Here is a 10,758-nt window from a genome sequence, read left to right as displayed (position 1 = left end):
ATCTCCTACCTATTTGTGTACTATCACAGAGTACAGGCGCGTTCACCGGACTTTAGTGGCAAGTTTAAAACGTGTGACAAAACTCAAGCTCGCAGTGCATGTCGGATCCGACCTCACCTCCACTAAGTTCACAATGCCACACGTGCACTTCTATAAGAGTCCTACGGCACACTCGCTCGGTCCAGGAAGAACCGCGCACGTATTTCCACCCTCTTGAGAGATCTGAGCGCTCGAAGGCACCGTGGGAATCCGAATGCGCATGCGTAGTGCTCCGGCGCATGCGTCGCAACCCGCGCATGCTCAGATGCTCCCACCGCCCGGCTACTGGGGGCCTGAGGAAGGCTACCCCGCCCCGCCCCGCCCCGCCCGTCCCGCCCCGTCCCTGCCGGCTCAAAGCGCTCCTTCCTCCCGGGTCGTCCTCACTTCTCTTTCCCCACAGTCTGTCGCCTCTCCCTTGCGCTGAGTCTCTGCTCGCACACGTCGCGGGATCCACGCCGCAATCCATGGCCGGGCCTACGGGGCTGAGGAGCTGGGCGACCTCCTTGCTCTTCGCTGCCGGTGAGGAGCGAGAGGAGCTAGCGGTGGGAGGTTGTGCTGGGGATGGAGCCGAGCTGGGTTGGGGCCGAGCTGGGTTGGGGCTGCGCCGCGGGGAACCTAGGACTACCGTGGGCCCTGGCTTCCTCAGCGGAACTCTCTGCCTTCAGATGCCCAGAGGGTACAGCACTACCTACTGTGCAAACAGGAAGTTTCCTTGACTCCACTGATAAGACTGAGGATGTTGAGCCCCAACTTGGCATAGGTTCTGAGTCTAAAAACGGGATGATGCCTAAGGACAGATTTTGGGCAGATAGCCAAGAAGATTGTGTTGTGAAGAGAGACCCAGTGTCTTTTAAGGTGTCAGCATGGAATATTTGGGTTCTCTGTGGTTCACCCTACTTAGCTACCAATTTCGATCCCCGTGTGAGCTAGGTATTGCCCTGTAATAAGTGCTATAACTGGAGCCCAGTTTTGTCATGTTCTACCTATTTTAGGGAATTGCAGTTGGACTTTGTACCAAGGGGATAAATGCTACTAGAGAAAAAGAAAATTATTTTTATCTCTAGGCCAGAAAATTAGGTTAGCGAGAAGAAAAAATAAAGCGAGAGTGGAAATATGCAACTATGTATTATGTGTACTTACCTACATAGTGCTTGCCCTTTGCAATATGAGTGAATGCATTGTAAATCTGAGTGAATGAACTACTTTTGCTTTTGTGTCACTTAATACCTTGTAATGGTGAGCTCTTTGGTAAATAGTAATAAATAAATAAATTAAATAAAACTAACATTTTATAGGCAATTTACACTTAAGGTAAAAACAAAGTGATAAATCATTTATCTTCTATATTTTGTCCTTTCCAGTTATTTTACTTGACCTGGCTGTCTGTAAAGGATTTGTAGAAGATCTAAATGAATCGTGAGTATACATATATGTGTAAAATACTATTATATACTATTTAACATCATTTAACTCAGATGGCCGTGCATATTTCTGCACAGGAATCTCATTTTTTTAAATAATAGGTGCAGTGGTGACTGATGTTAACATATTGCCAATTTTGTTTTAAGTTCCATTTACATGCAAAATTGAGGAGTGCACCAGCAAGTTTTGCTAAGTTATAAAGTGACAATCCAACCAATATTTCTATATTGCTTCTTTCTTTTAATTTAATCATACAGAGTGAGAGCTGGAATTCATAGTTTAATCTGTAGTATAACAGGTTTATTCGCAAGATCTTGCTCACACAGGAGGTGAGAAGTCTAACTTTATTGCAAAATTCAAGGTCAGTCTTTCTGCCTTGACTGCAGGGGATAATAATCTTTTCCCTGGCAGGCCACATGGGTGCCTTTCCTCACACCAAATTTGATGTATAACCAGTCTCTGGAGGGACTTGTAGTCAAGGACTCAGGCCTCCCATGCCAACCAAGCTCATAAATATATCAGCACTCCCAGCCTATTTGTTGGGTCATTATTGGCATCTTCACCTTTTTTATATACTTTACTACTAAAATGTTTTTGCTGAGGTCTTTAGCTTGGTCGCTTTCCCACTTAGCATTCTGTGCTTCTCATCAGTGAGATGGATATCTCTGTTTGTGCTACATCTGCCTGATGTTTGTATGGTACTGTTTCATAACAGGAACAAACGACACCCATTCAAGGAGTTACCTTTTTTTTTTAATCCCTCATATCTTTCACTGTTAACAGTAAATCAATCAGGACTTGTTGTTACTTCCAGGTTTGTGTGTGTGGTGGGGGGGGGCATGAATTTGTGTAGGTGTTTGTAGTTTGTGGTGTGTGTGCACATGTGTGAGTACAACCTTTGCATGCGTGTATAAAGGACAGACAATCACTGGAAGTCCTGCTTTACTGCTTTACGTCTTACTCCTTCGAGACAGGATCTTTCTCACTGAACCTGGTGCTAGCCAATATCTAGCAAGCCCCAGAAACTCTTCCTGTTTCAACCTCGGTGTACTGAAATTACAGGCATGGTAAAGGCTTTTTTGTGTGTGCTATAATCTAAACCCAGGTCCTCTTTACACAACAAACCCTCTTACCAACTGAACAATTTTGGCAGACGGTTAATTTCAATTTTGTTCTTTGTCTCCATCAACCACCTTGGCACCTGACTGTATGATTGAATTGCTTTAGTGAGAGTAATGTGATCATTTGAATAAAGGTACTCTAATGGTACTACATTTCATATAGTAGGAAAAAAAGATACTCTAATGGATTGGCAAGACGTATGAACATCTCATGGGTCCTAGTCATAGCAATGGGCCTCGTGGGTATGTTTGAAGATTGTTTATAGAAAATGGTTTTTGAGGAAAACTCTTTGATATCAAGAAAGTAGCGTTTTTTAACTCAATGGTGCCTTGTGGGGCATGTCACTATCAACCACCTTTTCACTCTCTTTTAATAATAAATAGTAACTGCCTGAGAAGAGTCTCACTTCTAGTAATCATTTTGCTGCTTATGTGAATGCTAACCTGAAAGACTCTTCCATTGGGAAATGTTAATGATAGAGAACCTTGCTTGTTGGCTAAATGAGAAAAGTAAATTATATCTTGTAGTAGTGCCAGCAGATGTTACCACTCAGATCCACAAAATTCAGACATGATCCCAGACTGAGCATGGAATTTATTGTGAAAAAGCACCAAAACCATATGAAAGAAAGAAGTCTCATTTCTCATATTCCAGTGAAAGCTAAAGATACCCCAGAAGGAGATTGCTGAAGCCCAAATTCATAACATTCTTGCTAGATGGAATATGCTGCACCCTTTGTGTTGTCTGTAATATTCCTTGGGACCTGACTTCCAGTGATGTCACTGAGTTTGCTTAGTCATCCCCATGCTTTGTGCTGACTTCTCTGTCTAGGTCATGGGTGCCATATTTGCTTCCTGTTGAGGTTGTCTAGGAGCAATGCATCTCATGGTGGCTGGTCCTGGAGTTTTGAATTAGCCTATACTCAGTTGACTTATTCGGGAGTATAAAATTAAGTCCTATGCTGTGTCACACTAACCCACAGGACTAGGTGAGTGTTAAGGTTCACAGTTAAAGGACAATCCTAACTTAGCTGATGGCATTTACAAGTTTATTATAGCCTGAAATATGAATCTCAGACCTTTGATCCCATTACAGCAATTCTGGATTTGCTGCATTTCACGAATATTTTACGAGAACAACATTCTTTACCAGGAAATGATGGAACTCCTAAAATCCACACTCTTAATACAATCCAGAGACCTATCTTGTTAACAGAGTTTCCTATGAATATCCTTAGGCCACTGCATTAAATTTCTTGCATGAATTTAATATGGAATACAGAAAAGAAGAGCTTAGGAAACACATCGTCATCCCTCAGTACTCATGGAGATTAGTTCCAGGTTTTTCTGTAGATAGCAAAGTCTGGGTGCTTAAGTACATTATATATATAATAGCTTATTTGCATATATCTGTACACATCTGTGTATTTTAGTTCATCCCTAGGTTTTTTTTTTGGTAACACCTAACAAAGCATAATGTAAATACTTTTGCTGTATTGTTAATGTAATAAAGACAAGAAAATGAAAAGCAGTACTTGTTCAGAATAGAGAAGCCCGTTCCTCAAGTGGAATATCAAAGGAAACAGACTACATTTGTGGTTCTTACCCATATTCTCCTTTCTTTTGTTGAAGTGTTTCAGTTCTTTAGACAGTTTTCAATTTTAATTCTTAAAGTGCTTGCTGGGTAGGAAAAGATTTAGTAGTTACTGAGTAAAATTTTTATATGAAACTTAGAAAATTTGTTCTGTGTTCTTTTATTGATCAGTTCAATATTAAGTTGCACATTTGTAAATTATACTAGTTATTGTAATAAATACTGTTGTAGGGATATTGTTTGTGAACATAAATATAAAATCAGATTTATTTTTCCTTTTGTTTTTAGATTTAAAGATAATCGAAAAGATGACATTTGGCTTGTTGATGTAAGTATGTAAATTTAAGTATCATTTTTGATCTCTTTTATGCAGAGAGACCAATTTGTTTTCTCAGATATTGCTACTTTCATTTCCCTCGTATGTTTGTGTGTGTGGTGTTGTGCATGTATGCGTGGGTATTTCTAAATGTGTGCATTCACGTATGCATGCAAGTGTTTATGGTGTATATCTATGCCTGTGAAGGCTGGAAGTTGACACTGTGTCTTCTTCAGTTGCTGAACACCTTGTATAATGTGAAGCAGGCTCTCTCACTGATCCCAGATGGAAATCAAAATTTTCTCTGTTTTGGTTAAGTGTCTTGCTCTGGGGATTCCCCATCTCTTTCTCTTATGGACCTCTTATGGACCATGATATGTTCTTAGTTGCATGTACCCACCTGGATTGTACTTGTGTTTTGGTGCTCCAAATTATGGTCCTTAGAAATGCATGGCAAAAGCTGGGCGGTGGTGGCACATGCTTTTAATCCCAGCACTCGGGAGGCAGAGGCAGCTAGATCTATGTGAGTTCAAGGCCAGCCAGGTCTACAAGAGCTAGTTCCAGGACAGGCTCCAAAACTATAGAGAAACCCTGTCCCCCCCCCCAAAAAAAAAGAAGACAATGACGACAACGACATGCATGGCAGCTCTTTACCCTCTCCGCTATATTTCTACCCCTACTTTCAAGATTCTGGCAAAGGAATTTATTTTTGATCAAATTCTGGGAGTAAGGTCACATTTTTTGAAGAAGTTGAGGCCATTTCTTACAATGAAATTGTAGATTATATCTTAAGGAGATTACTTTATGATTTCTGTATAGACTTTACCCTTGTTTCTTCATTTTTTAAGAGATTGAGTTATAATAATATACAGTAATGCCAAACATGCTTCATCCCAATACTGAGCAAAATTAAGTTTGAGTGTTTGCTTTAACATGTATCAGTGGGAAAAAAGTATAGTCCACAAAGTGGAACAAGAGAGCAGAGTTAATGATTGTTATGAGTGGAAAATAGAGCCTGAGAATCTGCTGCTTAAGTCTTCCTCCTTTTATTTATGTTTAAACATTTCCATGGAATCACCTTGAAAAATAAGTCTCATTTAATGAAAATACACAAATATTGTGTTAATACCATATAAATAGAATACCTAATTAAATTGTTTGATTCTGAAATGTGAAGGGCAGTGGTTGCAATCAAACTGACTTGTCCCTGTATCATATCTCTCAATGATCATGCAAAATCCTGCCAGTGAAAACAGTAGAACTCAGCAAATGTATCTACCTCTGTGTTAATTTTTTGTACTAGAAACATGTTTTCCATGAACACAGGTTGAATGTGGTATGGTGCTTGCATGTTTATTTAGTAGTTTTATCTTATGTAGAACATAAACACGTTTGCACAGAATTAAAGATTTTGAATCAATTATGATTCTATTCTAAATAGGTATCGATAGTCAATTAAAATGAAATTAAAATATTAGTTTTGAGGTATGCCCTAAGAGGTAAGCGATCTAGATTCATGCGTTTTTTTATTTTGTAATAAAAAACTATCTTGTCTGAAACAGATTAGTAATTAGATTGCTTAAATAAATTCTTTGAATATTAAGGTTGAGCTTCATAGTGGTACAAGGTTTTAGTGTATTTTTTTTTCTTTTTGTGTAGTTTTATGCACCCTGGTGTGGCCATTGTAAAAAACTGGAACCAATTTGGAATGAAGTTGGACTTGAAATGAAAAGCATTGGTTCTCCAGTTAAAGTTGGAAAAATGGATGCTACTTCCTACTCTAGTAAGCTCATAGTTAATTATTCTGTTATTCTATTAATGGAAATATTTTAATTATAGCATTCAGGGTAAGTAGAGGAGATGCTTTATCATGGAAAGTTATCTTAATAAGTTAAGACTATATACTTAGAGTTAAACAAAATTACCATTAAAAATTTAATATACTGTATGTGCTAATCTTAAGCATAGCATAGATATGCAAGTCATTGTTTGCTCCTAGTTGAGTCTACATTGATAATCTTATAGGAGGCAACTACAGAAAAGTTGAATTTGTAAGTATAAGCTGAGGAAGCATAATATGGAAAAAACTAGGTACTTACAAGATGAGTTGAGTTAGAAAAAATATAAATGAAGATTAGAAAGGTACTGAAAGTTGAAAGTGAAATTAATGAGTTGGTACAGAGAACTGAATGATGCTGAGACGAGTACATGGCACCTCATAGGCCAACTTTGCTCTGCTGCTTAGTTTTGTAAATAGAATTATTGAACTATTGCTACAGTCATTTGTGTATTGTTATCTAGACTATTTTCATGCTCCATTATCAAAACTGAATTGTGACAGAACTACATATCCCCATAACCTAAAATGTTTGCTATCTACCATTTCAGAAAATCTTTACTAGCAAGTGTCTTAAGGAAAATAATAAAAGAAGAAGTTAAGTTTATGGAAGTATGGGATGTCCTATCAATTTGGAAAGAGTATAGCTTCAGAGAAAATAATAATGCTTTTGTTTGCGGTAGTGGGAATTCTTCTAAAGGCCCTAAACTTTGGCTTTATTGGTAAACATTTAGTTGTGTTATTTCTTTTACTGGCTGTTTTGAAGTTTGAATGATGTGGCATATGCTAAATCCTTCATATTCAATAAGATTGGTTTCCTTGTCTTTTACTTCTGAAAGTAGAAGTATGCTGTGTGGCAATATAGCACAATATAGTCTTACAAAAATGGGACAAGATCTTTCCCTGTCTAAAGACTGGCTTAGAACTTTCTATGAAATCCTTAGACTCATATCAGTATTCCTTCTCAGTTTCCCAAGTACTAGGATTACAAATATGAATCAACATATCCTGCTACTTACTGTGCTTTTTTTCTTTTTTCGGGAAGCTAAGTATATGTTCTAGGTTGTACTTTACTACAAGACAGACCCATGTTTTTTAATTTCAACTCTTATTCCCTACTTTGTAGCTTTAGGTAGGCTACTTAACCAAGTTTTAGTTATTGAATCTGTAAGGGACTAATAATCTTAAAGGTGGAGACAATTGTATAATGCTTCATACTTAAACCCCCTTGGTGCAATGGCTAGTACATACAGAAGGCACCATATTGTTAAGAGTTTCCCAGGTGAGAAAGTGTTATACATTTTATCATTTGTCAATTGGGAGAGATTACAATAGAGGGAAAGCAAATGACTTGATAAAAATGTTTTGGGCTGAAACTTATAAGATCAAAAAGAATAACAATACATACATGAAGATTATCTATGTGAGCTTTCATATTTATTCTGTGTAGGATGCTAGGAGCTCAGAATTGAGTGAAAACAGCAGAACTGTGAAAATATGGTAGTAAATGCTGGTAATATTTATGGTAGTAAATATATGGTAGTAAAATATGGTAGAAAAATGCTGATAGTCATTTGCAAGGCTGAAGTTACAGATGGGATAGATTGCCATTGTAATCCTTAGTATACTTTGTTAAAAATGAGGCCACTTGTTGGTTCCTGGTTGCTCAGTCCCGAAATAATCACACAGAAACTATATTATTTAAATCACTGCTTGGTCCATTAGCTCTAGCTTCTTGTTGGCTAACTCTTACATCTTAATTTAACCCATTTCTAGTAATCTGTGTATTGCCATGTGGCTGTGGCTTACCAGGTAAACTTCCCGGTGCTTATCTCCTTCAGGGGCTACATGGCTTCTCCCTGACTCTGCCTCCTTTATCCCAGCATTCAGTTTAGTTTTCCCAGCCTACCTAAATTCAGCCCTATCAGGCCGAGCCAGTTTCTTTATTCATTAACCAATAAAAGCAACACATAAACAGAAAGACCTCCCACACCAGTACTTGCTGAGCTGTATATCTCCACTGCTATATGGGAAAGCATATTGTTTAGTTTTTTGTTTATGTTCACAATGTCAGCTAGCCTAAGTTTGCAATTTTTCAGATTACTGATGTTAATGAATCAGTGATCAAGAATGTAGTTGAGTTGTTAGAGCTGAAATTCCTAAATGAGATAAGAGGACTGACAGACCACTGTCGAGGAGAGGGAGGATGTTTGGGCTAGTATATTTGAATTAGTTATTACCTGTATTAGAAGAAGGAATTGTAGAGATGGCTCTGGTTGAGAATGCTTGCTACAGTTGCAAAGGACCTGGATTTTGTTTCCAGCACTCGTATGTGACTTACAACCATCCTGAACTCCAGCTTCAGGGACTCTGACAGCATCCTTCTATCCCTGAAAGCATTGTACACATATGGTACATGAAAGCATCCATGTTGTGATATATTGTGCACATTCATACGTGAAGACAAAACACTTTAAAAAATAAAATAAAACAAATAAATCTAAAATGAAAATAATGTTAAAGAAGTTTTTACATCCAGTGATTACCAACTGTGACTAGTTAAATCTTGATTATGTCCGCAGCCATGCATATTTACTCATCACATCTATTTATGAACTCACATTCCATTCTTTAGAGACTATTGAAAAGCTCACAAGTTTCACTTGGCCAGGAAATACTTATAGCCTATTAGAGAGAGAAGGAGAAGTAAATTATTAAGTGCAAAAAAGTCTGGAGAAATGGCAGATTCATTGATCACTTGAATCATTTAGTGGAAAATAGAATAGCTATATTAAGAAGTTACTGGGAAAACACATACATATAATTTATACAATGCATTTAAACTGGAAATATCGTAAAGATAAACTGGTGCCTCCGTGATATTTACATTAACTCAAAGCTTGCAGTATCTGATCCCTTGATATTTAAATTTTGTATTCATTAAGTGACTCTATTAAACGAATTCTGAGATTAAAAAAATTACCAAAATAAGGGCTACAAATGTTCCTCAATGGTAAAGCACTTCCTTGGGATATATAAAGCCAAAAAGTTTAGTTATAGTTCAGGTAAAAAAAAATGTTTAATTTGAGGAACTATAAAGTAGAATATTTTGATATGTAGTTACATAGTTTGGGTTTGATTTCAGAGAGGACCATTCCAAACAGTCAAGTATAGAAAAATTGTCTAAGATTGTTTTGACAGTAGCTTACTCTCAGCTGTGTAATTGTGGCAGAAACAAATGTCATCAGGCTCAATAAAACAAATCCCAATGGATAGGACTTTTGAACAGGAATTTTGAAATAGTGTGGTTTATTTTTCTGTGTTGAAATTGCACCAAATATTTTTGATTCCATTTTAATTAGTAATTAGTCAACCAATTACTAATTAATATCCTTTCTTCCAGGGATGAATACTAAGAATATTTTTCATTTGGAAGTTAAATCATATAGTTTCCCCTATCATAGTGAGTTTATTTCTATTCTGGAGCCCCTAAAACTCTGCTTACTATATAGCCTTGTTATACGGTCAGGGTCCTCTGCATCACTTGCATGAATAAGCTTTCATTGGTATTTGACCAGCACCATTCCAATTTTTTGTTCTTGTTAAAGGATTAGTTTTGAAAATTTTCTTTCTAGATCACAAATTCTTTTTAATCTGTGACTGTAATTGATGGTTTTTCAAACTTGTATTTTTGACATTTTAGACCAGCTATTTCTGTTTGGTTTTTTTTTTTTTTTTTGGTTTGGTTTTGTTGTTGTTGTTTGTGCTATACAAGTTGTTTTCCATGTATTTTTTAAATTTTTAGCAGCACCATATCTCTGACTTCTCTAGATTAAAGAAAGGTTCCTACACATTCCGGTTCTTCCTCCTCTGCCCATATGTAAATTAAAAGCTTTACTTTCCTAAGAGTCATTATTTATGCCCTTTTCATGTTGGTCATATGGTGACAGGAAGTATGAAAAAATAGTATTTTTTTAGCTAACTCTACCTCCCTTTTCAGTTCATAGATATTAACAGAAGGTAAATAAACAAAGTGAAAAAAATAATCTCACATGTCAAAATTAGGGGCCAAGTTCAGCCCAGAATCTTCTATGAAGGGATTAATAACAAGTTTGTATGTGAATCATTTTTCTTTAATGTTAGAAGAAAAGCAAGTTTATCAGACTGAGTTTCTATTTCACTCTTGCCTCCTAATTGATTTCACTCAAACAATATTCCAAATGTTCAAAAGTTATGTTTTATCTGAGATTGGACAAGTTTTTCCTCACACAGAATTATTCTGAGCTACATTTAAAGGATTTTAAAGCCAGTTACAATATTCCACCTCAGTATATATTAGCATGTATACTGTGATATACAATTAGATATCACTTAGTAATGAGTTCAAGATCAGGGGTCAGGAACTAGATCTTCAGTTGTGGAGTTTTGT

At 36.9% G+C, this 10,758-nt stretch overlaps 1 protein-coding gene across 1 annotated transcript in view; it reads left to right on the top strand.

Annotated features, from left to right (window-relative positions):
• The first annotated feature begins 315 nt into the window (after nucleotides 1-315).
• Tmx3 (thioredoxin related transmembrane protein 3) overlaps nucleotides 316-10,758 on the top strand; it is a 37,928-nt gene continuing 27,485 nt past the window's right edge. Inside the window, exons 1-4 of the mRNA XM_075968100.1 lie at nucleotides 316-558; nucleotides 1,401-1,455; nucleotides 4,465-4,504; nucleotides 6,152-6,275. Of these exons, the coding sequence (XP_075824215.1) occupies nucleotides 504-558; nucleotides 1,401-1,455; nucleotides 4,465-4,504; nucleotides 6,152-6,275 (274 nt within the window). The 5' untranslated portion in view covers nucleotides 316-503. The remainder of the gene's footprint in view (nucleotides 559-1,400; nucleotides 1,456-4,464; nucleotides 4,505-6,151; nucleotides 6,276-10,758) is intronic.

Source organism: Microtus pennsylvanicus, chromosome 4 (assembly GCF_037038515.1).
Source record: "Microtus pennsylvanicus isolate mMicPen1 chromosome 4, mMicPen1.hap1, whole genome shotgun sequence".
Taxonomy (NCBI): Eukaryota; Metazoa; Chordata; class Mammalia; order Rodentia; family Cricetidae; genus Microtus; species Microtus pennsylvanicus.
This window is presented reverse-complemented; position numbering and strand designations above follow the sequence as displayed.